The sequence below is a fragment of the Microtus pennsylvanicus genome, chromosome 2, assembly GCF_037038515.1.
Source record: "Microtus pennsylvanicus isolate mMicPen1 chromosome 2, mMicPen1.hap1, whole genome shotgun sequence".
Classification (NCBI taxonomy): Eukaryota; Metazoa; Chordata; class Mammalia; order Rodentia; family Cricetidae; genus Microtus; species Microtus pennsylvanicus.
Window position 1 is genome coordinate 8036216 of NC_134580.1, and position 27419 is coordinate 8063634.

General features: G+C 55.5%; 1 protein-coding gene across 2 annotated transcripts; it reads left to right on the forward strand.

Moving 5' to 3' along the window:
• On the forward strand, window positions 1-27039 carry Kcnj4 (potassium inwardly rectifying channel subfamily J member 4). Of its 2 annotated transcripts, none has more exons than XM_075959889.1 (2): window positions 1-652; window positions 24933-27039. In XM_075959889.1, the coding sequence occupies exon 2, from the start codon at window positions 24972-24974 to the stop codon at window positions 26304-26306; it is 1335 nt and encodes a 444-aa protein (XP_075816004.1). In that variant the 5' UTR covers window positions 1-652; window positions 24933-24971; the 3' UTR covers window positions 26307-27039. The 2 variants fall into 2 exon arrangements, with proteins under 2 accessions (XP_075816004.1, XP_075816003.1); XM_075959888.1 differs by lacking the exon at window positions 1-652 and adding an exon at window positions 5852-5990.
• The last annotated feature ends 380 nt before the right edge of the window (window positions 27040-27419 follow it).

The following is a 27419-nucleotide window of genomic DNA, read 5'->3' on the forward strand; positions in this document are numbered from 1 at the left end:
CGGTAAGCCGCTCCCCGCGTCTCCCGAGTGACAAGGCGCGAGCCAAGACTCGGAGCCTGGATTTCTGGAGCCGACCAGGGAGCGAGGCTGGAGAGAGATCGCTGGCCAAGTGAGGTGGGAAGCGACGCAGCCTTTCGTCCTTGCGCTGGCGTCCCGAGGGCATCTGGCAAACGCCACTCCCACTCACCCTGTCCTCGTTGTGGTCGCCAGCTGCCGCCAGATACCCCGCCTGGGAATTCCTTCCCTGCTTTCCAGGTGGGAAGACGGAGGGCTGGGCTGCGCCCCAGCATCACTAGGTGAAGTGGGCAAAGCCAGGACCTGCACTTGGTGGCCAGCATCCCGACCGAGAACTGTGCAGACAAGTGGAAGAGGAACCAGTTGGAGACCAGCCCAGTTAGTAACCTCTCCAGGTCTAGGAGATGGGACATTACCACCAATGTCTCAGAGTAGCTCTCGCCAAGTGTGTGAAATAATCACCAAGTTTAAAAGAAGCTGTCGAACTGCAAAGTACCTTGCACACGCCAAGGGCCATCTTCGTTTCTGTTGTGGTCCTGTCCGTCACTCCAGCCCCAAGGGCAGTCTCTGTGACAGCCAGCTGCACCCTGAAGCTGGGTCTCAGAGCCTTCCATGCCTAGAGGTTTCAAGCCTGCAGGTGAGTCCCCCTCTATTGTTTTCTCCCCATGGACAGAGCCCCGGGGCAGTCTCCTGGGATCTAAGACTCTGTGTGTCCCAGGTGTAGAGGGGTTGCATGGGCTTCCGCCTACTCACTCACCTGTCCCCCTCCTCTGTGACTGAACAGATCAAGTTCTCTCTCATTAAGGCTGTCTGAAGCCCAGGACCTGCCCCCTGGACAGAGCCCATTTGGTACCAAATGTCCTTTGTGAGCCACGTGCTGGGCATGTGTTTGGATGGTTGTGTCTGTGAGCATGTGTATCGTGTGTGGTGTGTGTGTGTGTAGGGGAAGTATATACAATATACATGGGTGTGTGTCTGTGTGCCTGGCATGGCAGGCCTTCGTGTGTGTGTGTGTGTGCACTTTGGGTGGGTGTGTGAGTCTGTATATGTGAATGTGTGTATTTATGGCTGTGTGGAGTGTCATGTGGTGTGTGTTGTTCATTCCTGGCATATGTGTTTACCGGGCATCTATGTGTGTCTTTCTGGTGCGGATGCATATCCAGATAGGCTTGTGTGGGCTGTGCTCATGGTGTGCTTGAGCAGATGTGTGGAGCTGCTGGGATCCTAGGTGCTGTGTATATGGGAGTGGTGTGGGGGTGTGCTGAGGGTCTTGGGAGTAGAGGCAGCTCCCTCCCTCCTCTGCTCACCTGGTGACCTTCTTCCCCAGATAAGGACTGTGGTGAGGCCACTGGGCAAGCAAAGGCCACCTCTTGCTCCCTCCACAGACCTGTGGCTGCTCGGGTCTGTGGCCACAGTTGCCACCAGAGGCTACGGTTGGATGGGTGAGCCTGGGGCCAGGGCTCATGTGACACCCCTCACTGCCTGGCCTCCTCCCCTCCCCACAGCAGGAGCAGCAGCAGGAAAGGTTGGCGGAGGGGGGCTATTTTGGGAGCATCTCCTTAGCAACAGCTGCCACTGCCGTCTGTGGCGGTTTTTCTATAGGTGCTAAAATATTCCACCCTGGTGACTGAGTGCTGGGCGGTGGGTGAGGATGGGGATCGAGGGTGGGAGAGACCCCTATGGTCTTCCATCCCAAGGGCTGGCATGCTGGCATGGATGCTGGCCTGCTGGGCCCCCAACAGCCCTTTCCCCACTCTGGACCTCTTCAATTGGAGCTGTCAGGACTGTGGTGCTTTGAGGCAGGCCAGCTGTGTTCTGATCTGGTTTCTCATCTAAACAGCTGGATGGCCTCAGTTTGCTTCATCTGTAGAATAGGCTGGCTAGACTCTCAGAAACATTCTAACCGCCCCCCAACCCTCTGGGATCAGTAATTCTGGTATTTTTAAGTGCACCCCAAGTCCCAACTGTTGCCACCTGTCAGCCCCTCCACCCTTCATCCTTCCCAGCTCTCTGCACAGGCTTTTGAGGCTACTGTGGGACCCAGGAGGCCTGAGCAGGCTCCCAGAGTGGGTGGGGTTAGCAAGCTCTCTGCCAACCTGGCAGACCCTTCTATAGAACCTAGGTAGGTGCCGAACCCAGTTCCAGTCCTGGCTTCTGCATTTGCTTATTCCCACTGAGCCGAGGCAGACCACTTCCTCTCTGTACCCAGGAAGCGAGAGTCCCGAGTCCGTGCCTCTGCCTCACAGAGTTGTGAGAGTCAGGAGATAAAATAGGGGCTGCAGCACAATGAACGGACAGACGGACACACTTCGGCAGAACGGCCATTCTTCCGGACAGTTGACCCTGGCACTGAAGCTGTGCATTCAACACAATGCGGTGCCTCAGTCTCCAGGCTGGAAGCTTACCTGAAGCTGAGAGTTCTTGTAGAGACCTGGAACAGTGCTGGACTGAAGGGAGGAGTCTGGAGCCCGCCCCATCCGTCCCACCCTGTCAAGGCTACCCTGACAAGTCAGGCTTTTATATTGGATGAAAACAAGTCAATTTGCTCTCAGGGCTGGAGAAGCCGGTCCATTCCAGACGAGGCCTCTGAAGTTGGTCCCAAAAAGATAAACAACTTACCAAGGAACACACAGGTGCTAACATAAGCCATTCTCTTTTCTTTCCCCAAGACCCTTACACACACACACACACACACACACACACACACACACACACACTGGCAGGCATCCCACCTATCATATCAAACTGGGCATAAGCTACTGGGCCATGCATGGTCTGTGACAAGGTTTTTCAATCTTTCTCAAAACAATTGCTCAAAATGGGGAGGTGTCTTAATGCTTCCCATTTAACATGGGAGAAAACAAGACCCAGGGTGAAGAGACCACCTGTCCAGGCTCACGTGGGTGTTTATTTGATGGTGGAAGGAGGACTCTATTTCCTGGGGTCCCCGGATCTCTTATTACCTAGCTCCAGCACTGCAGCCTTCCGGGGACTCAGCATTGCCCTATAGTGCAGCCCAAGTCCATCCAGGGAGCTCCGTCCCTCCCTCAGACTTTTGCCTGGTGACCTGGTGAGGGACACATAGCCTGCAAGAGCAGCTGTGGTAGATCTAGCTACCTCTGATTCTGTGTACCCCTCCTGTCTACCCTTTCTCCTGCACTCACCACTCCCAGGGCAGCCAGCCACCAGGGGAGGAAACTACAGGTCACTAGATGTCCCTCCCTTCGTCCTGCCCTGACACTTTCAGTTCACACAGAGGTATAGTAGATACCAGGCATTCATCAGCTGCTAAGTGAACACTTATTTTGCTGGAGGGCAGGAGTCAATGCATACACACACACCACACACACACACACACACACACACACACACACACACACACCAGGGAGCATCAGTAGTCCTGGCTATCTGCCTGAGGGCACAGCAGGGTAAGGAGGGAGATTGGCAAAGAGAACAGACACTGTGCACAGCGAAGGTCCACAGTGCTGAGGATGGCACCTGCGGGACTGCCATGAGCACCTGCTGCCAGCACCCACCTACCTTCAATGGCCTGTTAGCGCTCACAGTTTGTGGATAGGTTAAACAGAATCTCACTAAAGGTTATTACAGCTTCTAAGTGCTCCCCAAGCCAGGTTGGTCTGATTTCCAAAGTTATCCAATAAGAACCATACTTGTGCCTGCCTTAAGGGCTGGTAATAGCTGGGTCCCCAGGGCTAGCCAACTGAATGAATGGGTGCTGGATTGCTTGTGTCTTGGGAAGTGGTGCTGAGGCTCTAAAGGCAAAGAAGACTGAGGGCATTTCAGGCAGGGGGAGCACAGGACGCAGCCAGAGAGAGGTGTGAAGGCATCTGGTACGTTATGGAATCCGTGGGAATAGGAGGACTTGTGAATATATGGTGTGCTGGAGCCTGACAGCGTACCATACTGAGACAGGGAGAGCCCACAGAGAAGAGATGGTTGTGTGGCCTATGTAGCCGTAGTCTTGTCCTGGAAGGTCTGCTTGGCAGAGGAGGCCAAAGAGGTTGGCTACTCAGTCAGTTCTCCACAAGCTTGTTGTGGCCCCGACTCAGCTCTTCCTTCCTACTCTGGACCTAGTCCTCCATGGCCAGACTCCAGCAGGTTCAGCAGGCTATCTACCTGCAATTGATCCAGACTTCTATGGCAGTCTGGTGCTTTCCTCTTACTTTTCCTTAGGAGGCTAGATCAAGGTGGCACATGCTCAGCAAAGTGGCTGGTTGGCTTCTCAGGGACTGGGAGGTGCTTCCAGAGTGTGGGTCCCAGATCTGGGCTCTCTGGAGGTGGTTGGGGGAGGAGGGTCTGAATCCTCTTCTATCAAGACTGCAGAATAAGGGCTGGAAAGCTGGCTCCATCGAGGTTTGCTGCTCTTGCAGAGGACCCAAGTTAAGTTCCCAGCACCCATATGCCAGCCCACACCTGCCTATAGTTCTAGTTCCAGGACATCTGACAACCTCTCCTGGCATTTACAGGCACCTGCACAAGCGTAGCGCACAGACACACACACACTCACACAGGCACCTGCACACACGTGGTGCACACACACACAGGCACCTGCACACACGTGGTGCACACACACACAGAGGCACCTGCACACACATGGTGCACACACACACAGGCACCTGCACACACGTGGTGCACACACATACACACACAGGCACCTGCACACACGTGGCGCACATACATACACACACACACACACATAGGCGCACGCACACACATAAGTAAAAAAAGGAAAGAATTTAAGATGAAGAAGAAAACAGGGACTAGGGTTTGTTTGACTTCTACCCCACTGGATGACCTTTTGCGAACTTAAGGACCTCTGTGGGTCCTCAGTCTCTGTACTGGAGTCTTACTGACTAGGTGACTATTAGGCTCCCTCCAAAAGAGCAACCTCTATCTCCTCAACTGGGGATGCTTAGGGCTCTTAATTGATAGCGCTTCGGGAGGGAATACAGACATCCCAGGAGAGGGTCAGGACCACCTGGACCCTAACGGGACGGGTTCCCACCTACCCTCTCCTGGGCTCAGAGAACCTTTCCCACCTATCCCTGGGGGGACTCGCAAACCCAGGAGCGGATCCTTGGAACGGATTCCTGGAAGAGCGCAGCAGAGCGAGCAGGAAAACCTGGGAAGGATCCGGGCGAGAACGGGACGGCGCAGCCCCCAAGACCCCTGCCCGAGTCGACGGTCCCGGGAGCGAGTGGCCTGCCCGCGTGGGCTGGGCGCACCCGGAGGGCCAGGGCGGGGTCTGCCTGGGGTTGGAAGCCGGGGCGCGCGGCCTCCGCAGCGGGGTGCGGGTCACGTGTGAGGAGGGGCGAAAGTCTCCGAAGCGGGGCGCGTGCTGCGAGTTGGGAGTTCTCGGCGCGCCGCGGGCGGCGGGAGCTCGGGCTCCCGGGCGAGCCGGGGACGCGGCGGGGACCGGGTCCCAGACGGAGGGGGAGGCGGCGGGAGTGGGAGGGACGGCGACAGAGGACACAGCCGGCCGATTCGCTGGGCGAGACTGGGCCGGGGCAGAGATCAGAGAGCAGCGACGAGGTCCACAACCCTGCGGGAGGAGAGGCGGGACTGAGACGCTGCGGCGGGGACCGTGCAGCAGGCGCGAGGTGGCCACAGAACTCGGCGACCCCAGGGAGAGGGTCGCGGGACTGTGGGTAACAGTAGGCGGCGGGGCGCTCTGGGCCCCGGGACCCCACAACCTAAGCCCGGGCTTCATGATGCTGCCGCCCGGGCAGCGCCCAGCTCTTGGCGCGGGGCAGCGCTGAAAGTTGCGCAGGAAGCGGTGCGGGACGGCGCGGAGACCCCGCAACCCACGGCGGCCGCCCGGGTCAGCGGCGACATCGCGGGCAGGCGGCGCCCGAGCCCCGCGCCCCGCGCCCCAGAACGCCGCCCGCCGGACTTCGCCGGGGGATGTAGCGGCCACTCGCTGCCCAAACCCTTCTCGGATCTCTCGCCCCAGGGTAAGCTCGGGCTGGCTTGTCGCGAGCGCTGTCAATCCGTGAGCCTTCCCACTGTCTATCTAGCCGAGGGAGTGTCTGTTTGTCCTGCTACTCTGGCCATAACCCACCCTACACTCATCTCTCTGACCCCGGTCCTGAAAGGTCCCCGTGTGGTCCTGTGACTTCTCCGAGCTGGCGTGCTCTGTCCACTTGGCCGTCTGAGCATCGCCTATGGTTTGCAGCTGGCAAAAGAAAGGAGTTGGATGAAAGAGATTTTGACCTCCTGTCCTAGCGATGGCCCTTCTCTGCCCCCGCCCACCTCCGTGCCAGGAGCTGCGAGGCAAGTGACTAGCAGCAAGATGGGAAGGGGATGTCTCTACTTCCCACCTCCCACCTGCAGTCTCTGAATGGCTCTCACTCAGTATGACAGAAATTTCCCTTCTGCTGTGTTGAGTACCTGCCTTGTGTCAGATGACCCTAGGTTAGTAGAAGGGTTTACAGTGGTGGAAACTGAGGTTGCAGGGAGAGGAGGGAATAGGGAAAGCACAGCAGTGAGTGATACCTTGAGCTCCAGGCAGGGAGAACTCCCCCCCACACCACACACCTGCAGAATGTCCCTTAACCAGGGTCAGCCTATTGCTACTCTTACACACACACCTATGCAGGGGATCCAGACTTCAGGGCAGGGAGAGGTAGCCCAGAGAAGCGGGCAGCAGTGCCCTCTAGGCATCAGGAAGCAGGGTGACTGGCCTTCACTGACAGACAGGGCCTTAGGAGCAGGAGAGGGCCAAGTGGTAGGTTGAAGGAGCTGGGAGCCAGAGGGGGTGTCTGGCCTCTGACAGAGAGGGCCTGGACCCAGGAATGCAATGCATTCTCCACCCCCATCCCCCATCCAGTCCTGCACCTTCCAGGACTTCTAGGGACCCTAGAGCCCTGCATAGGTTTGCCTTGGCTTCTGATGAGAGGAACAAATGGGGAAGCAGAACAGTCAGGGCAAGTGATTGCAGACTGCATGCAACATGGTAGGAGCAACAGCTGCTTGACCATGGGGCTGCAGACTGGAGGGTTGAATCTGGAGCATTTAGTTCTATTCTCCCTTTGGAAGAAGGGTCTCTTTCTGGAGTTTTCCATACTGGGCATCATGCCTCATTTATCACTCGGTCTAGGCTTCGGAAATGAGCCCAGCTAGCTGAGAAACTAGCATACTGGGCAAGTTATGCTCCCCGAGCTTCTGCCAACACAACTGTGGAATGGGGACACCAGGCCTGCCCCACTGACCTCCAGTGGAGGGCCCTGAGCTCTGTGAGCAGAGCACTGGTGGGCTGGAGAAAAGGCTGGGCAGGTGGAAGCAAGGACTCGATCTACTTTGAGGGAAAATAAGTAGCTACGGAGTGGCAAGAATGTGGCTGGAAATACAGACTGGCAATAATAGAGGTGTCTAGGCATTAGAGGGGGAACTTGGAACTTGGGAGCTGTACCTAATGATCCCCTGTGTCACCCTTGAAGAAACAACTCCCGCGGGGAGGGGAATAAAAACATAGAGGTGACTGGTCAGACGGAAATGTCCGTGGGCTTCTGCTGGGGTGACCTTGGGCAGTTGGCTTCACTTCTCTGATCTCAGTTTGTACAAGTGGAAAATGGGAGGGTAGCCCTGGCTTCATTGAGATGTCAATGTCTTGCACGAAGTGTTAGAATCCTGAGAAGAGCATGCGAAGAAAGCCAAGGCTTGCAGGTTCTCAAGAGACATTTGTGGATCGGAGGACAAAGTCACTCTGGGATGCTGTGGGAAGATTCGGGGCTTAGGATGAGAGGGAGGGGGAGGAGGAACTGTGTGGGCTCACACAGGGCGGGCTGGTTCTTAATGTGGATCTGGGGGAGGCGGGGGCGAGCGCTAAGGGGGGTGTGAGGAGGAGGGGGCCCCTCTGCGGGGACCACTGAGTCACGAGGACATGTAAGCGACATGACAACCAGCAACATGGTAACCAGGAAACTAGCAGTGGGAATGGAGCTGGAGCAGTGTGTCGGGTGGGGGAGGGTGGACTGGCAGCACCCAGGCTTGGAGGGTCCCTGGTGGGTTAGGCTGGCTGGCCCGCAGGGGATGCAGGCCAGGGAAGGCTAGGGAAGAATGGGGTGTAGGCAGAGGAGACACCCAGGGGGTCTGCTGAGCAGGGGGGCTTCTTTGGTACCTCCCCAGGCTCCTCTTCTCCTCCACATCTCCACTTCTCATGCCTCTCCCCCTAGGATGCCAAATTTGGCTCACGCAATCTGTCGTCTCTCTTCTGAGATTGGCACGGGGACGAAAGCTGAGTGCATTACATCAGCGCCTGATCCCCCTGCACTGGGGGAGGGAGGGGAAGGACCAAGGTCCGGGCCGGGCTGGGAGCAGAAGGGCAGCAGCCAGACTTCAACTTTCTTGCCTGTTTCTTGTTTGCTCTTCTTACCCTAATCTTAGATGTAGGGGGCATATAGGGGAGGCCATGCAGAACCTTGAGGTGGTACAAGGACTCCAATCCTGGGGAGGTCCCATGACTGGGGCAAGAAGTCATGCCCTGGCTAGGAGAGGCCTGAGAGTTCTCAGGACCCCACGTGCCATTGCCTGGCCATGTGACCTTGGACAGATTCCCCTGTATAGAATCCACATCTGTATAGTGATTGTTGGCCACTTGTAGTATTGGCGATCCCCCCCCCCGCCTCCCCCTTCCCCCACCCAGAGGAGGTGCCCTCTGTCACTTTGATATTCCAGGACCCCAGGAGGGATCCTGTGACCTTGAACATCAGCTTCCCTCCTTGTGCCTCTGTCTCCTCACCTGTGAAATGGGAATGGTGGAATGTTTAAGGTGACCACTTGGGCTCTGGGCAGGAGTTGTAGTTCAGGAGAGAGAGCAGGGCCCTGGCTCCAAAGCCACAGATATGTGTGAACCCTATGCCATCCCACATGATGGCCAGAGGTGGGGGAGCCGCCAGCCTCACCACCATGAGGACAGGTGGCGTGGGAGGACTGTTTCATGCACGCAGAGGCTTGGTGCTTATATCATTGGTCTGACGCTGTAATTCTGCAAAAGTGAAAACCGGTCTGGGGCCACAGTGATGACCCCTCGTGGAAGCAGGCAGACAAGAGCCAGGCAGATCTGGAGCCCCAAAGGCCAAGCTCTGGCTCTGGCCCCTCCTCTTCCTTTCCTGCCAGCCTGCCCATCTCCACCGTCAAGGACTTTGCTCTGATTCTTTACTTGTATGTGAGGGATTCCTTTAGCACTAATCGTAGGTTGTCCCTGTGAGGGACAAGCTGGATTTAGGGTTAAGCTAAAAGGTTATGGTCCATTCTAGAATATTCCTCTCCCTGGCTGAGTTTTAGGCAGGAGATGATCTAGTCACCCCCAACAATGTGACATCCCCTCAGGGATCCTCTGGGGAAGAACTCATTTTTATAGATGGGAAGACATGCTTAGTGGCAAGGACTGAGCTGGCCCGGTTAGTTGTCCTGAGTCAGCCAAATGGCTTGTTATTCCCGCGAGGCTGAAAAAGATGGGTATACCCAAGGTTTGGCTGAGCTTCCTGCTTCTAATCAGGTAGTGCCTTTCTACCTGGTGACTTTTACCTCCTGGGTGACTGTGAATGACATCCCCACCTCGGTGATCTGTGCTGTTTCTCAAAGATGTGCCTGGAGGCCCTGCATACCACTCTGCTGCCTAGCTGGGAGGTGTGCTGCCTGCCCAGGTATGAGGCTAGGGGCAGCAGCGAATTCCTGCTTACTCCTCTCAGCAGCCCTCCACTGATGATGTCCTGTCCCTGCATTCCAGATGGAGAAGCTGCAGCCCAAAGGGGCTGTGCTACCTGCCCAAGGTCACACAGCCAGGAAGTATGGAGGGACTGGGTTTGAGTTTAGACAGATCTGGTTCCTGGGGGCCGTCTCCAGGGCTTCCCCAGGAAGAGTGGAAAATATTCCTCCCCTGGGCTGGGGTTTGGCATGAGATGGTCTAGTCGCCCCCACAGCCCGACACCCCCTCAGGGATCCTCTGGGGGCTCCATTATAGAGACAGACGCAGTCATGAACTACTGGGGAGAACTCAACTTATAGCCGGGAAGACTGGGCTGGCCCGAGGTGACCAGAGTTCAGCATTCTGGGCAGCCTGTTCTCTAGCCTGGGACTCGGTCCTCTGCACCAGTGGATGAGGGGAAGGGACCTTGGGTGGATGGTGACATGACATGTGGATGTGGATTCAGAATCCCGAGATGCTGATGGTGTTGGGTTAGGACTTCTGGAAGAAGGGTCAGGTTCTGTCATTCCATGGAGCAGAGAGAGCAGGCATGGCAAGTCCTATCTGTAGCCCTTGTGCCTTGACCCTAGACCACTGGCAGACATCGGCATCGTGGCCTGATAAGGTTTAGGGATGCGGAGCTAGAGACCTCATGAGACAGTCTAGAAGGCGGTAACCTGACTATACCTCTCTGTGTGACCTTTGGTCACTCAATTGCCCTCTCTGAGCATAGTCTGCCCAGTCAAGTGACAAACTTCTGGAAAAAAAAATCTCATTGCCACCCCCTGTCCCCACCTCTCCCCAAGTAACTGCCACTGGGCTGTGGTCTTTAAATGCTCCTCCCTCCTCACGAGGACCCTGGGCCCTGGAAGGGCCAGGCAGGACCCCTGGGGACTGGTATAACCTTTAAGCCTCCTCAGGCGGACTCAGTCTTCCTGGGGCTGGGGGGTGGGGGTGGGGGGCTCTCCAGGCTCAGCCCTTCTTCTCTTTTTCATCTTTATTTTTCTCCTGCTCCCTCTTCCCTGGCGACGTGGGCTGATCGCTGCTCAAACTTTTAATTCACATGGTAATTGTAATAATAACATGGGCCGAGGCCCCTCTGCCTGTGACACTGCAGCTGGCGGAGCTCAGCTATGAATAGAGCCTGAGTCACACACGCGCGCTCCTGCAGGCGCGCTCTCCGCTCATGGGTGGTGGGTGGGGTGAAGCGTGGGGGCAGGGGGCTCACGCTCCCCTGGCTCTGGATCCTGACCCCCTGTTTCCAAAGTCCTATGCAAGAACCGTCCCCACAGACTGCCCTCTGGTTCCTGGGTGAAGCTGTCACACATAGGGCATGGTTACTTCTCCTTCACAGAAGGGGAAATTGAGGCTCCGTTAGGGAGCATGGCCGCTGGGAACCTGTGGGACTGGGCATGTGAGTTTTGGCTGATTCTGAGGTCATGGGGTTCTGTTTCAGGATACGCAAGCCAGGGGAATGGGGGGCTCTGAGGATAGGCTACTACCACTATAGGTATCTTGCAGTCACAGTTTTCTTACAGCCTCCTCCCACCTGCGTGTAGCAGGTGCGTGCAAGAGCCCTGCCTGGAATGATGGTTCTGTGTTTTGGTGACAGAGAGATTGTATGCAATGGAAAGACCTCAAACTTCTGATCCTCCTGTCTCCGTTTCCTGAATGATCACAGGTGTGAGCCATGGTGCCTGGCTTAGTGTTTGGGGGCTGTTTCGTGCCTGCTACCAACTGAGCTACTTCTCCAGCCTTTGTAGACTGTCTTGAGGGAGTGAGCAGAAGGTGCTGGACTTTCTGTCCCGTGAGCACAGCACCCTGTTTTTAGGTGAGAAAACGGAAGCATGGTAATAAGAATTTGTCCTAGGCCACACAGGTATGTCCTTAGGACCTGTGTATGTGCCAGCTCCTGGAAGCCCCAACCTGGCACCGTCCCCCACCCCGTGTCTCCCTCTTTGCCCTTCCCCACCAGACTCTTCCCTGTGGCTGTCTGGCCAGTCCTTAGCCAGCACACGGCCTCAGCAGAAAGAGTGAGGTAAGGTGCCCCCGGGAGACACCATCAGGCCCTTGTGAGCTACCAGGAAAGGTGAACTGTATTTCCCTGCCCACTAAGAGCTCTGTTGTGAGAGGTGGTGTCGTCATGGCGACCTACCACTGAGAGCATGGATTGGAGATGCCTGGGGGGCCTGGGAGGCCTCTAGCTGGGCAGAGGTATGGAGACTGACAAAGGGTGACAAAGGCTGGGGACTGGGCCGAGGAGGAATTTCACCTCAATTTTAGGCCTGTCTCCTATGCCTTCCCTCCCTCTAGCAACTCACGTGGGACATTGGCCCAGACACCACGCAGCTTTACTTGGCATCAAACAAGCATTTGCCTAGTGAAGGTGGCAGAGGTGGGGCTGGTCCTCCTTCTGCTCCTCAGGGCCTCCAGTGTCCCCGACATCCTCCCCTCTCCATCAGGTAGCCGTTTCTCTTCCCCTACGCTCCTCTCCTGGGCAAGTACAAGTGAGACAAGGGAAGAAGCAGACCCTGTCACAACCCTTTGTGACCTTCACCAGGCCACTGTCACTCTGGGAGGCCCTCTGAGTTCGGGGAAGCCAGGACAACTAGTGCGGACATGGGTTGGTGAGGTGCGCTTAGCTTTTCCCCTGTGGCCTTCTCTGTTTCTGGAGCAGGGATGGCAGGGAACAGTGAGGAGGAACCAGGTGTCCTGTGGGGCTGGTGCCACGCCATCTCTTAACTCCTCTCTGCCCGGCCCCTGTTGAGATGCCATTGGTCCGAGAACAGATAGGATGAGGGGAATGGGACACAGACAGAAGCCATTTTTTTCAGATACCTTGTATCCAGTCAGTTAGTGCCTGTCCCCCCCAATGCCTGCTGAGCCCTGCCCTTGCACCCCAGCTCTCTTTTCTTGTCTGCAGACCTGCTTGGGGGGAGGGTGATAAGACATTGAGAGGATGCCAAGCCATGCAGCTTCAGATTCCAGAGCCACCTGACCTTGGAGAAGTCCTAGCTGGGCACCAGGGCCACCACCCCCAGACACCAGACAGTGACTGAACAGGAGGGTGGCAGAGAGGCCAGGGTCTCATCTCAGAGCTGCCCCGAGTCCTCGGATGAACCTTTTAACCAGCTGTGCCTCACTTCTTGTGGCCAAGTGGGCTGCTTGTCCTAGGTCTGTGAGCAGCCACTGACCTGCACCTGCCGAGGGAGGGGCACAGAGTCTCAGCACAGGGCAGTGGAAGGGACTCATCTCGTGGGGACTGGAGTTTGGGGATCCCAGACAGCCTATTGCCTCAAGTATCCACACGGTGGTCAACAAGGTCCCTGTGCCTTTGCCTCCAGAGCCCACAGCATCTCCTGTAGTGTTCCTGATGGATTGTTTGGGTACCCTAGGGAGTGAACCCTAGGCCTCAGGCACATTGTCTGCATCCCTAGCCATCCTCCCCATGTTCTCCTTTTATTCTTTCTCTTCCTGTTTTGAGACAGGGTGTCACTAAGTTGCCTGGACTAGTCTGTGTTGGGGTCACCTTGACTTTGTCCTCTGTCTGCCTCAGCCTCTCCAGCAGCTGTGACAACAGGTCGGATCACTAGACTTCACTGTGAGAGGTGCTGGCTCTCAGCCCTCATCACCTTTCAGAGTGGGGCTTTTAACATCACAGAAGGGAAGATCTGGATGTGGCGGCTCAAGCTTGTAATCCCAACTCTTTGGATGGGGTGAGGCAGAACGATTGCTACAGGTTTAAGGCCAGCATGGGCTATGTGATGAGTTCTGGGCCAGCCTGGGCTACATAATGAGATCAGTAACCAAGTGACAGGCAGGGCCTGGCTTGTAGAACAGTAAAACACAAGGCATGTGTGAGGGTAAGTAGTATTTTAGGATGGTCACTCGTGTGTGTGTGTGTGTGTGTGTGTGTGTGTGTGTGTGTGTGTGTCCGCGCAAGTGTGTGCTTAATAATACCTTATCCCAACACATTACTTTACTCTGGTTCTTGTTTGGGCCTGGCTAAAGATCCCAAAGCTATAAATACATGGCTTCCTTTTCTCCCAGGCCCCTCTGCTCCTGGGAACCCAAGTGCCAAAGCCTTTAGGAGGCTACTGCTTTGCTTGGAGCATCCTCCTCTCCTATGCATGGCCGTCAAGCCAGCCTGGGTCTCTAGTCCCCTGCAGCCAACTGTCCCCTTAGTCCTGCGTGGGCCAAATTCCAAGCTCTGTCTTGCCCACCTTCCTCTGCATTCTAGAACTTGTATATCCTTCCGGGGACCCTTTCTTTTTTTTAGTCTTTTTTTTTTTTTTTTTTTTGGTTTTTCGAGACAGGGTTTCTCTGTAGCTTTGGAGCCTGTCCTGGAACTCCCTTGGTAGACAAGGCTGGCCTCGAACTCACAGAGATCCGCCTGTCTCTGCCTCCCAAGTGCTGGGATTACAGAAGTGCGCCACCACCGCCCGGCTTTTTTAGTCTTTTTAAGACAGGGTCTCTCTGTGTAATCTTGGCTATCCTAGAACTAGCTCTGTAGACCAGGCTGGCCTCAAACTCACAAAGATCTACCTGCCTCCTGAGTGCTGGGATTAAAGGTGTATGCCACCACACCTGGCCCAGGGACCCTTTCTTTAGCCCCTGACTGTGTAGATTATTTGGCTCCTGTCCTCAACAAGACACTTCACAAGATCTGAGCTAAGTAGGCCTGCTCAGAGCACATGTCTTTTTCTTCTTGAAACATTGTTTCACTTTGTAGCCCAGGCTGTCCCGAAATGCCATAGATCTGCCTGCCTCTGCCTCCTGAGTGCTGGAACTAAAGACGTGTGTGCCACCACAGCCAGGTCAGAACCCATTGCTTCTCCCACAGCACATAGTGGGTACTCAAGCCCACAGCACATAGTGGGTACTCAAGTGCAGCCTCCAGAGCACAGCCACAGACAAACAGGCGGGAAAGCAGATACTGAACCAGCTCAGGATACTGTTAGGTGGTGAATGAATGAATGAGTGGACGGATGGGCTGGCTGGAGCTGGTGGGAGATGGTCAGATTCGATGAGTACGCACTCAACACTCAGCAGACAGACGTTCTTTTAGTCACAGTCCCCTCGGCTGTTGCCAAACAGTGTTGGGATGTGACCACAGTTCCTCACCCTCTGAGCCTCTATCTGCTATGTCCTCTCCCCTAAGCCCTGCCCCACCTTCCAAGTCGTGGTTCCTCGAGCTTTGCCCAGAGTATCTGTTACCCCTCTTCTCCCCAGGACTTCCAGGACCAGCTCTGTGGAGGTGGAACAGAGGCCCGAGACTGGAACTGTCCTGTCCCCTGTCTCCTCCACTCACAGCTACTGTGCCGTGTCCTATATGGTGCAATGGCACAGAAGGTCCCTCCTGGTCTGTGCTCGGGGCCACCTCTGCTCCCTCATTACAGCATCAAAAATAGCTTGTCACATTCTGTGACATCGCCCTGCTCAGGCCCTTCACGGGAATTATGACAAGCTGCACAGATCTCATGTCCTTGTCCCTTGTCAGTTGTGTGTGAAGCGTTTACTGCATGCCAGGCGCCGGGACTCAGGGTGGACAGCCAAGGATGTCCAAAACGGATGGACCAATGACATCAGGTCCAGAGGGCTGTGAGGAAGAGGAGGACATATCAAGAAAGTACAGGACATGTTAGAGCCTAGAGCCTCTAAATCAAAACTCCAGCGGGAGGGGACTTGGAACTAAAGAGCCACAGAATTTCAATAAAAAGGGCAGAGACAGCCACTGCAGAGGCTCCCAGGCAGGACAACTTGATACGATGGAGGGATGGGGAGAAAGGCTGTGTGGCATTGTGGCAAGGGTTGGGGCAGGAAATTGAGCAGGCAAGGTCTGTGTGAGAGCAGAACCTTTTTTGGGCTCGGAGTTCAGCCCGGGGAATGTGAGGATCCCCAAAACTATAGCTGGGGGGGGTCAATAGGAATCCTTGCCTGGGGAGGCCAGGAGGAGGCTGTGGGTGGGGCTTGAGGCTGTGGCTGGGCAGAACACGGAAATCTAGTCCTGTGGGCCTGCTCCTCAGCCCCCTGTGACATAATAGGACCACCATAGCTTGGAATGAGAACCAGAGCCTGGCTGGTGGCTGGCCATAGTGTTCACTGAACATGTTTTCTCCTTTCCTTATATTCTTGGGGTGAAGGAGGCACAGAGCTTAGGCCTGAACTGCCCTGGGAGGGCTCACAGACTAAAGAGAAGGGGGGAGGAAATGGGTACCTCTTAGCCATCTAACAGACACTCGAAGCGAGTCTGCTCTGAAGGAGATGGGGCTGCTGGTATTTAAGGCTCAGGACTAGATGAGATCACAGGGTGCGCGCGGGGGGGGGGCAACGATGACTGCAGAGGAGCTGAGGAGGGAGGTCAAAGATGGAGGGAGGTTGATGGCTGCTGGTGGTGATAGGTGGCTGAGCCCATGCTCCCAGGGTATGTGGCATATAGAAGTGGGAGGAGCCAGGCAACCTGAGAGGGGTTCTCAGGCCTGAAGGAGTCAGGAGCAAGAAGGGGACTTCTCAGGGACTCTTTCAGAGCCCCAGGCGGTAGAGGGGAGAAGGGAAGGCACACGTCATGTTCTATAAGAAGAGTTTTTATGGGTTTGGGAGATGGTTTGGTAGGTAAAGTGCTTGCTACGCAAGCATGAGGACCTGAGTTCAGATCCCCAGACCCTGTCTAAAACGCAGAGTGTGGCAGTGTGCTTGTAACCCCAGCATTCGGGGAGGAGGGTAAGAAACAGGCAGATCTTGGGACCTGCTGGCCAGCCAGTCCAGTCGAAACATCGAGCCCCAGGTTTAGTGAGAGACTCTGTCAAAAAGTAAGGCAGAGGGCAGCTGAAGAGAGAGCTGATGTCAACCTCTGGCCTCCACGGGCCGCACGCAGTAGCGGGACTTAGGAGAACACACACGCGTGCACAGGCATACATGAGTACCACAGGACAGTGGCCTTTTACAACCTAGGGTGGCTGCCCTCTGCACCTCACGGTTTATACCCCTCGCCCTCCACTGGTCACCTTTGCAGCCTGGAGAGTGGGGGTTATTCTTCCCCCGTTTTGGAAATGTGGCTCAGAGAAGTTAAGGCATGTTGCCCCAGGCCTCACAGCCCCTGGGGGCTGTGTTCTTGGACCGTCTGGGATCTTACTATTTGTTGAGGACCTTACGGATGCCGTGACCCCTCCGACGAGCACACATATGTTCGATGCTAATTTTAAAACACACGGGTATTTTCCATAGGTGATCCACCCATATGATTCTAAAATTAAAAGACAAATGAGAAGGCAGGGAGTATTCTCCCCCCTCCTCCATCCCCAGCCACCTGCTTCCCCTCCCGAGAAGCAGTCAGTGTCACCAGCTTCCTGGGTCTCCATCCAGACGAGCGAGCGAGCAGAGAGAGAAGCAAATGTGTGTAGCTATAAACTCCTCTCCCTTTTCACACGAGGTAGTGGCTCTACTCGCCGCCGCTCACCACTGCTGCCTCTTTCCACTTAAATGCATCTCACAGACCTACAAGGCTCCCAAAAGTGCTGCCTCCTTGGCTTCCATGGCTGCGTGGTGCTGCTAGCTCGCTCACGGATGGGCAGCTGGGATCCTTCCAAGCTGTGCTTCAGCAAGGAAGGCTGCCTGCCTCACTCCACGCCTGTGTGCGACTTGTGTGACTGTGTGATGGTCTCCAGCTGTGAGATGGCTCAGTCATCAGTGCCCTGGTGCCCTTGGCTGGGCAGAGCCACCCAGAGTGAGGGAGGAGGCACAGTGGGGCACCAGCCTAGCTCTGAATCCCACCACCCCTCCTCTTGTCCTCTTGTACCATTTCTGCTCACGATCCCTCCCCCCCCTCGCAGTGTCTCACTGTGTAACCTTGGCTGTCCTGGAATGTTCTATATAGACCAGGCTGGCCTTGAATTCCTAGAGATCTGACCTGACTGTCTCTCCCTCCCAAGTGTTGGGATTAAAAGCACATGCCATCACTACCAACTTTTATTGTTACTTTTTTTGAGACAGAGTTTCACATAGCCCAGGCTGGCCTGGAATTTACTGTAGACCCCAAGATGACACTGGACTCTTGAGCCTCCTGTGCTTACCTCCCGCGTGCTGAGGTTGCAGTCACGTGCTAGGCTGGTCCCTCTTCTGTAAGTGGTCCCTGCTGGGGCAGCCTGTGCACTGAAGGGACAACCCGTGTGCCTCCCCACCCCCACCCCAGCTGAGATCCAGGGGCAGGGCAGCTGTGGTGTAGGAGGGTAATAGACGATGGCCTTCAAGCTTACCCAGGTGGATGGCAGGGACAAGGTAGATGTGGGCTCTTCTAGCTCACCGTTGATCTTCTTTCAGCCTTGGGAAAACAAGCTAGCTCAGTGGGCTGAGTGGGTCAGGGGGTTAGCCAGCCCGAGCTCTCAGCTGTGAGGCTGTGGGAAGGTTTGAGACCCTCTCTTTCCACTGTCCATTCACACATGCTCTACACGGTCATCCAGGAGTTCTGGAGCCCAGCAGCCAATGACCATTAGAGGTCAGCTCCATCTCAGGTCCAAAGGTCACCTACTCTGTTGCCTGGGTACCCACTACCAAACCCTATGGGCTTTGTCCAGAGTATTCCCAGTACCCTTCTTTCTCTCCAGTTCCAGGCCACCATTGTCACCTCTTGCTTCCCCATCCTACCCCTACATCATACCTGGAGGCCAGCCTAAAGCATGCTATCAGGAGCCAAATCTCACAGGTGGGCGTGGCCCTCAGAGATGCTGGAGTCCAAGCTGGACTGTATAGCACTAGGTAGCTCAGGTTGGCCTCGGACTTCAGGCTGGTTGTACACCCTCTGTGCCTTCGTTCTTCTATTTCTAAAACAGGAATAATGACGGTACCTTCTCTGAGGTCACCACGAGGCTGAGAGTAATCGATCAGCGCCAAGCACTCCGAATGGCTCCTGCTCAAGAGGGAAAGCCTGCTAAAGGCTCAGTGCAGATCCTGCAACATGATAGTGCTGGCCAGGGGGAGGGGCGGCGCACAGAGGGATTCCAGAGTCTAGGGGAAGGCAGTGTGGCTTGCACTGTGTGTGCGCATTCTGGTGACATCGGGGCCGCCCTGCATGTAGGAATGTGTCATTCTGCTCCTTTTGCCAGTGGATATACTGAGGATGAGCTGGGAGGGAATCTTCCGGGGCCTGCCTGGCTGAGTCCAGACTGTGGGATTTGGTTCTGGGGTCCCTGCTCTCAGGACAGAGGATGACACCCTGAGTGAGGTGCTGTGGGTGAGTGTGAGTGGGTCCTGGATTCTGTATTTGAGATTCCTCCTTGGAACCCTGAGCAGGAGTGTTCCGTTTCCGCGTGATACACGCTCAAATGTGTCCCTTACCCTATGCAGGCGTGACCTCTGTGTGATCCTGTTTATTCTCTTTACACTCTTAGGTAGGGAGATCCATAAGGAGCTTTATGTATAGATGAGGCGCACAGAGAAGAAAGAGATGATGTGTCTGGCCTGAAGTCACATAGAAAGTGGTCCGGAGGGACTGAGGAAAATTCAGTCAATTAAGTGCTTGCCCTGCACCTGTGAGGACTTGAGTCTGATCCCCAGAACTCACACAACAGGCTGAGTGTGGTGGCACATGGGTGGAACCTCAGTGCTGGGGAAGTAGAGGCAGGAGGATGCTTGGAGCTCACTGGCTGGCCAGTCCAGCCTACTTGTCGAGCCCCGGGGCCAGTAAGAGACCCTGTACAGAGGAGGTGGACAGTGTTTCTGAGCATGACATTCAGGGTTGTCCTCTGGCCTCCAGTGCGCTGTGTCCACATAGGATAAAGATTTGGGGTGTTAACATTGGGAGGGAAATATGGAGATGTAGGAATCAGGTTATCCAGGGTCAGAGGAACAGGGTAGGAACCTGAAACCTGCAAAAGGTCGTGCCTTTCTGTCCCCATTCCACATTCTTTTCTTTTCTTTTTTCTTTTTCTTTTCCTTACTTTTAGTAATTTATTTACTTTTATTTTATTTGCATTGCTGTTTGCCTGCATGTGTGTCTGTATGAGAGTGTCAGATCTTGGAGTTAGAGAGAGTTGTGAGCTGCCATGTGGGTGCTGGGAACTGACCCAGGTCCTCTAGAAGAACAGTCAGTGCTCCTAACCTCTGAGTCCTCTCTCCAGCCCCCACGTTTTTTTCTTTTGAGGCAGTCTCACTATATAGCCCTGGCTGACTGGGAACTCAATATATAATCCAGGCTGGCGTTAAACTCCTAGAGATCTGCCTGCCTCTGCCTCCAGAGTGCTGAGGCTAAAGGTTTATTTTATCATACCTTCCCTGAGAAGCGCAGCTCAGCTGCCTGGAGCCTCGAATCCCTCTCTCACTGCAGAGGCCCAAGTGTTGGACTGGAAAGGTCTCCCCACTTATCAAGTCTAAGCCTGGGAGCCTCAGAGCTGGAGTATAGGTCAGTCTTGTGATCTCAAAAGTTGGGATAGGAGTTGCGGGCATGAATTCCCCACTTCCCCAGGGGAAATCTGCCCATCTTCTGGAGACAGGACCCCACTCCCCCTGCCTGCCTGAGGCTCAGAGAACTAACAGCAGGGGACTCCATCTCTTCATTGTCTTATACAGCCTGCACATGTCCCCTCTTGCCAGGGAGTTGTGAAGGGTCCCTGTTTTGCAGACAGAAGTGGGTGAACCAGGCCAGAGCACCTGTGTGGTAAAGTCAAGCCAAAAGTTCTCCCCCAGCTCTTGTCCTGGGTCCCCAAGTCACTGCGTCTCTGTCACCACCAACGTGTCACCCTTGGAGTTTTACCTGCAGCACTCTAAGGGCCCTTCCTCCCCTCGGGTGTGTCCCCAGTGCACAAAATGATCCAATGCTGGCCTGCTGAAGTCAGCGCCCCGGGCAGTGCCTCCGCGTGCAGGCGGGGAAACGAAGGCAGAGTCTTGGCGTGGAGGCTGAGAGCCTGGGTCTTGCCATCTCAAGCATATGGATGCAACCAGCAGGTCGCTTTCATAGTTGATCTGAAGCTAAATGGGGGTGAAAGAGACAGAGAAGGTGGAGCAGCCTGAAGGGCAGGCAGGGTGGTGAGGGAGAGGGAGGGAGGGACCGGTGACTTGAGAACCAAAGGCCTTGACCCTGGAGGAACCAGGCTGAGCACAGTATCACAACAGATGAAAGAGGCGAGAAGCCAGGGGCCAAGGTGATCTGGGGGCCAAGAGGTGCCGTACCTAAGTGGGAGTCCTACCTTGCCACTTCTGCCATGCAAGCCCCAGGCTCATCTCCCCAGATGGGGATCAGTAGCCAGAACCCCCTCGCGTTTCGGTAGCTGCTTAATAAATAGATGTTCGCTGAACAAAGACACAGCGGTACCTCGGTGAGACAGGCAGGCCACGCCTGGTGTGGAGTCTGCACTTCCAGGACATTCTGTCCCTCAAACGCTTCAGAGACAGGTCCCTGGACAGGTGTGAGACCTCCGGTGAGTCACGGTACCTCCCGGGTCTCACCAACAGTGACCTAGAAGATTCATGAAAGGATAAAACGCCCTGGCAGCCTGGCCGTTCCCAAGCGTGGCTTCCACTGCCCTCTGTCCATCTGCCAAAGGGAGGTTCCCCGGGAGGTAACTTCACAGCATCTGGTCAGTCTTTCTGTCATGGGGAGCCAGGATGTGTGTGTGGGTGAGCGACTGGAATGGTTGTCCCCCCTACTCTGTGGGGTTCCTTTGCCACCAGACACACCACAGGATGCAGTCTGAGTAAGGCAGGACCCCATCTCCCTGCTCAGTTTGCTGGACTGGCAGCCTGCTCTTGGAGGTTGCGGGAAACCCAGGCCACCTCACCTTCCCCTGCTTCTACTGTCTTCTTCAAGTTTTATCACCTCCAAAAGCCCAAGACAAGATGGAGATTGAGTGGTCCCAGGCTTGGGGAATGATACAAGGCTGGGAAAGAGAAAAGCTTGTCTGGGGACCTTCCACAGGGTATTGCAGAAGGGTCCGGCCTCCTTTTCTCACCCAGCCCAGCATCTTTTAGTCCACTTGATGGTCAGGATGGAGACTGGTCCCCGACCTTCCAGGAGAGTATGGGCTGGGGTCATGCATCTGCCTGGACAAGCAGGGCTCTTCTTTGTTCAAAGTAAATTCTACTCAGAGGAGGAAGATGGTGATCCGTGCTTTGTGTACCCTCCTGTAGTCTGTGTCCCCCTCTCTTTTGAGTCTTCCCTCCAGCTTCTGTGTCTTTCCCCCAGAAGCCCCATGCCATGCAGTTAGCACATGCACAAATGCCCAGCTGGCACTTTGCACTGGAGAGTCAGGTGAGCATCATGCCCCTGTTGATGTAATGGCCACAGCAGCTGCTTATGGGAACAGGAGGCTAGACTGAGTGCCCACAACTACTCCTCACTGCACCTGCAGGGACCGATCTGGGGAGCCAGTTTTCCTGAGCACTGGGATGGGCAAGCTTTAAAAGTTCATCATGAGGCAGGCACAGGAGGGCCTCCAAAACCTGCTGTGGCCTTGAAAAGAGGCACAGGGGCCTGCAGAACTATAATGCAAGTGACGGGAGACCAGGAAGCGTGTTGACCGGGGAGCTGAGTACCTGATATGGACAGGGGAAAAGACTCACGGCTGATACTGGCAGAGGTGCCCTCATCTTCACCCACTAATCAGAGGGAACACTCCAATAGCCTAGAGCCACAGAGGAACACCGCAGGCTCCCTTGTGAGGGTGGACCCCACAATGAGCCCTGTCTTCAGCACAAGTGAGCTGGTCCTACCAACAGAGTCAGGGGTCTTGTCCTTTGCACCTTGGGAGGCAGCCTTTGGCAGGACCCCCGCCCTTGGACATCCATCAAAGGCACAGGTGTCACTTGTTCTCTGCCTCTCTTGCGGAGGTGCAGGCTGTGCTTCAGAGCCCGACATGGTGAGGTTAGCACCCACATTTTCCAGTCCTCCAGACCCCTCCAGACAGAAGGGACAAAGAGCCGAAGGCCTGTCTTTCCAAATATCAGTGTGGGGAGCAAACTTGTCAGGGCAGTCCTCTGCCCTGCCTCCTTTTTTTTTTTTTTTTTTTTTCGAGACAGGGTTTCTCTGTGGCTTTGGAGCCTGTCCTGGAACTAGCTCTGTAGACCAGGCTGGTCTCGAACTCACAGAGATCCGCCTGCCTCTGCCTCCCGAGTGCTGGGATTAAAGGCGTGCGCCACCACCGCCCGGCTTCTGCCCTGCCTCCTTTGGAAACCCTCAATGGCTCCTTTCCGTGTCTGCGGCTCCATGCCTTACCTATAAAACAGGGGTCTTGAGTGAGTGCGGCTACCTTATGTCCCTCAGCTGTGTCTTTGGTGCAGATGAAGGAGTTGAAGGCCATGGGGGAACACAGCAAGGGAACCCCAGCTATTGAATGCTTTGAAAGCTAGGACCAGTGCTGAATTTTGGCCCATACCCAAGAAGCTAAGGTTCCAGGTCAGGTAACTCAGGGCCAGTCAAATCACATGGCAAATTACTTTGACTGAGGGAGCCCTTTAGGGTGGGGTGGGTGAGAGAAGCAGGGTCGGGCAGGGTGGCCTGGGGGAGGGAGAGGGAGACTCTGGAGAAAGAGGCAGGGGAAAGGGCTGTTGATATCTAAATTATAGCATTGGCGCGCACCGGTTGCTGCGGCAACCAAGTTGTCCTGAACCAGGGAAGTGTGTAAACATTGCCACAGATGCACAATTAGACCAGGAAGAATAGAACAGAAAATAGAAGCTTCCAGACTTATATAATTCTAGGCCAAGATGTTATCAGGAACCCAGGCTGGGTCCTGACCCTGTGGTCCTCCGGGGCCTGAGACTGCACCAGCAGCTCCTGTACTCAGACCTCAATGGTGGGGAGCACAGAAGACAGTGTACCCTCTGTGTGAGTCCAGCTGGTGGACACGCCACGTGGGGGTGACAGCCTCTGCTGGGACAGCTGGCAACCACAGTCAGGTTGCCAGCAAGTGGGGAGCAGCAGGGTGGGGGCTTTGTCTTCCAGGGTCTTGTAAGGTAAGATGCAGATGAGGAAACTGAGGCTCGGAGAATGAAACTGAGTGATCAGGTGATCCGAGGTGGGTAGGACAGAAGAGCAGCAACTGCTTCACCTACCCCCAGTCTTCATCCAGGAGCTCCTGGAAGGTGACACCTCCCGAGTCTGGATCCACTTTCTTCCCAGCAGACCACTCTCCCGCTTCCAGCCAGCTGCATGTGCCCAGACCTGGACAGAAGTGCCAGGCTGTCCCTTCCTCCATCTTGACCAGCACACCAGATAATCTGTCAGCACCTAGCCTGCTCCCAGCAAGTCTGGGGACAGGACGGGAATCCGGGGGTCAGCGGAAGCCTGTCTGGGTATACTCATCCCTGTGGTAACTTAGCCACAGGGAACTCTGAGGATTTGCAAAACCAGTGCAGATAGGGAACTGAAATGTAATGAAATAGGATAAAAAAATCATTATAGGTGGCCGGTGCAGAGGCTAAACGGGCAGGCAAATTGGGGGGGGGGGTCAAAGTTGGGGTATGCAGGACACCGAGTTAAGATAAGCATCTGGATGGGAGTGTGGCTTGGTGGGAGTTTGCTCAATATGCCCAAGGCCCTGGGTTCCAACCCTGGCACCACTAAAAACAGAAAGGAGTTGGCAAGGTGTCTTGACAGATAGATACTTGCTCTGCAAGCCTGGCAGCCTGAGTCTGATCCTCGGAACCCATGGCGGAAAGAAGAGAGCTGAGTTCTGAATGCTGTCCTCTGTCTCTGATACACGCCACGGCAAGTGTGCCACCTCCCACTAATAATGACGGTGATCACAGCGATGATAATACACTGAAATGAAGAGAGTATAGGGGTGCACCATTTTGGTTCCACATTCAGGAAGCAGAGGCAGGCAGATCTCTGAGCTTGAGGCCAGCCTGGTCTACAGAATGAGTTCCAGGTTAGCCAAGGCAACACGGTCAAGACCTGCTTCAAAACCAGAAAGGAAGGGGAAAAAAAAGATACAGATATAGAAACTTCCAGAACAGCAGCAAGGTGGAAGGGCCACATTGAGCAGCAGGGGCTAGGACCCTGCTGGATTCTGTTCTTTGTTGGGCAGACCCCAGTCCAGGGTCAGCCTCAGGGACACAGGCTTAAGCTTAGTTTCAATAATGACCTTCTGCCACAATCCCCGAGTCTCACAGGAAGTCTTGAGGTCCTGTGTAGACGGTTCTGGGCCTGAGAGTTTGGTGGTCTCTTTACAGTAGCCCCTCACTCCCCAGCGCCTCACCTGTCCCTTGTTCTCCACAGACCCTGCATCTCCCCAGGTGACCACGCCGGCCTCAGGTCATGCACGGACACAGCCGAAACGGGCAGGCCCACGTGCCCCGGCGGAAACGCCGCAACCGCTTTGTCAAGAAGAACGGCCAGTGCAACGTCTACTTTGCCAACCTGAGCAACAAGTCCCAGCGTTACATGGCGGACATCTTCACCACCTGTGTGGACACACGCTGGCGCTACATGCTCATGATCTTTTCCGCGGCCTTCCTCGTCTCCTGGCTCTTTTTTGGCCTCCTTTTCTGGTGCATTGCCTTCTTCCACGGTGACCTGGAGGCTAGCCCCTCGGTGCCTGCTGCAGGAGGCCCGGGGGGCAATGGTGGGGCAGCACCGACGGCCCCCAAACCCTGCATCATGCATGTAAACGGCTTTTTGGGAGCCTTCCTGTTCTCAGTGGAGACACAGACCACCATCGGTTATGGGTTCCGGTGTGTGACGGAGGAATGCCCGTTGGCCGTCATTGCAGTGGTGGTCCAGTCCATCGTGGGCTGTGTCATCGACTCCTTCATGATTGGCACTATCATGGCCAAGATGGCACGGCCCAAGAAGAGGGCACAGACGCTGCTGTTCAGCCACCATGCGGTCATCTCAGTGCGTGATGGCAAGCTCTGCCTGATGTGGCGTGTGGGCAACCTGCGCAAGAGCCACATTGTGGAAGCCCATGTCCGAGCTCAGCTCATCAAGCCCTACATGACCCAAGAGGGCGAGTACCTGCCGCTGGACCAGCGGGACCTCAACGTGGGCTATGACATCGGCCTGGACCGCATCTTCTTGGTGTCACCCATCATCATCGTCCATGAGATTGATGAGGACAGTCCACTCTACGGCATGGGCAAGGAGGAACTGGAGTCGGAGGACTTCGAGATCGTGGTTATCCTGGAGGGCATGGTGGAGGCCACAGCTATGACCACGCAGGCCCGCAGTTCCTACCTGGCCAGTGAAATCCTGTGGGGCCACCGGTTCGAGCCCGTGGTCTTTGAGGAGAAGAGTCATTACAAGGTGGACTACTCACGATTCCACAAGACCTACGAGGTGGCTGGCACGCCCTGCTGCTCTGCCCGGGAGCTGCAGGAGAGCAAGATTACGGTGCTGCCCGCCCCGCCGCCCCCTCCCAGTGCCTTCTGCTATGAAAACGAGCTGGCCCTCATGAGCCAGGAGGAAGAGGAGATGGAAGAGGAAGCCGCGGCTGCAGCCGCCGTGGCTGCAGGCCTGGGCCTGGAGGCGGGTTCCAAAGAGGAGGCAGGTATCATTCGGATGCTTGAGTTTGGTAGCCATCTGGATCTGGAGCGCATGCAAGCCACCCTCCCGCTGGACAATATTTCCTACCGCAGGGAGTCTGCCATCTGACCTCCAGGGCCTGCCCTCCTCTATTCCTGCAAGACCCTCTGCCAGGGGTGGGGTGCCAGGACAAGCCTCCCACTCTCAGGATAGAGCTGAACCTGGCTCTGTGGACCTGGAGGAAGGTGGGGACTTCAAAGACTAGGATATCCCTTCCTGTTGACTGCAGAGCCCAGGACGGGGAAGGACCCAGGTACTCAGCTGCTGACCTGAGCTCTGCCCTCGGCACCTCCCCACGGGTGGCTCTGGGCCCCCAGACCTTCCACCCTTTCCCCACTGACCCTTCAAGGATGTAACCCTTCTGCTCTCAGGACCTTGGGGAAGGTGGCTGGACTGCTAGGGAGGGTGGGCATCATGGGGGTTCTGGGTGGGCAGGGTGGGTCTCGGGAGGGGGAGGGGTGTGTTTCTTTTGCATGACTGTGGTCTGTGCTCTTGACTCTCTCTTTGTAAATACCTATAAACGGAAGAGATGGAGACACAAGTCCACCTCTGCCCGTTTCTCCCTGTGAGACAGAGAAGCCACCATCCCTCTCTGTGCACCCCTACCCCGCCCAGCCTCAGCTCTGCCCAGCTGGCTGGTCCCTTGAGGCCCTTGAAGCCAACTCTGTATGGTGTTGGGTTTGGGTACAGACGGAACCCCAGAGGTGGGATGAATACCCTCCCTCCTTGCGATCCCTCCAGTTTCCAGATTGATGATGGCATTTGTAACTATTTTTAATAAAGCATATGGTCGCTAGAAGTAGGCTGTAGAGAGGAGAGAGAGAGAGCGCATGTGAGTATCTTTATGTGGCCCCCTTTCAAATTTGTGTGTGTGTGTGTGCGCACATGTGTGTGCCCATGTGGAAGCCAAAGGACAGCCTCAGGTGTCTCTCAAGAGTCACCCACCTTTTTTAAAGATTTATTTCCATTTCACAGGCATGAATGCTTTTTTCTGCACGTGTGTCTGTGCACTGTGTGTGCCTGAGGCGCATGGAGGCCAGAAAAAAACATCAGATCCTCTGGGACTGGAGTTACAGATGGTTGTGAGCCGCCGTGTGGTGCTGGGAATCAAACCTGGGTCCTCTGCAAAAGCAACAAGTGCCCTTAACCACTGAGCCATCTCTCCAGCCCCATCCTCCTTAC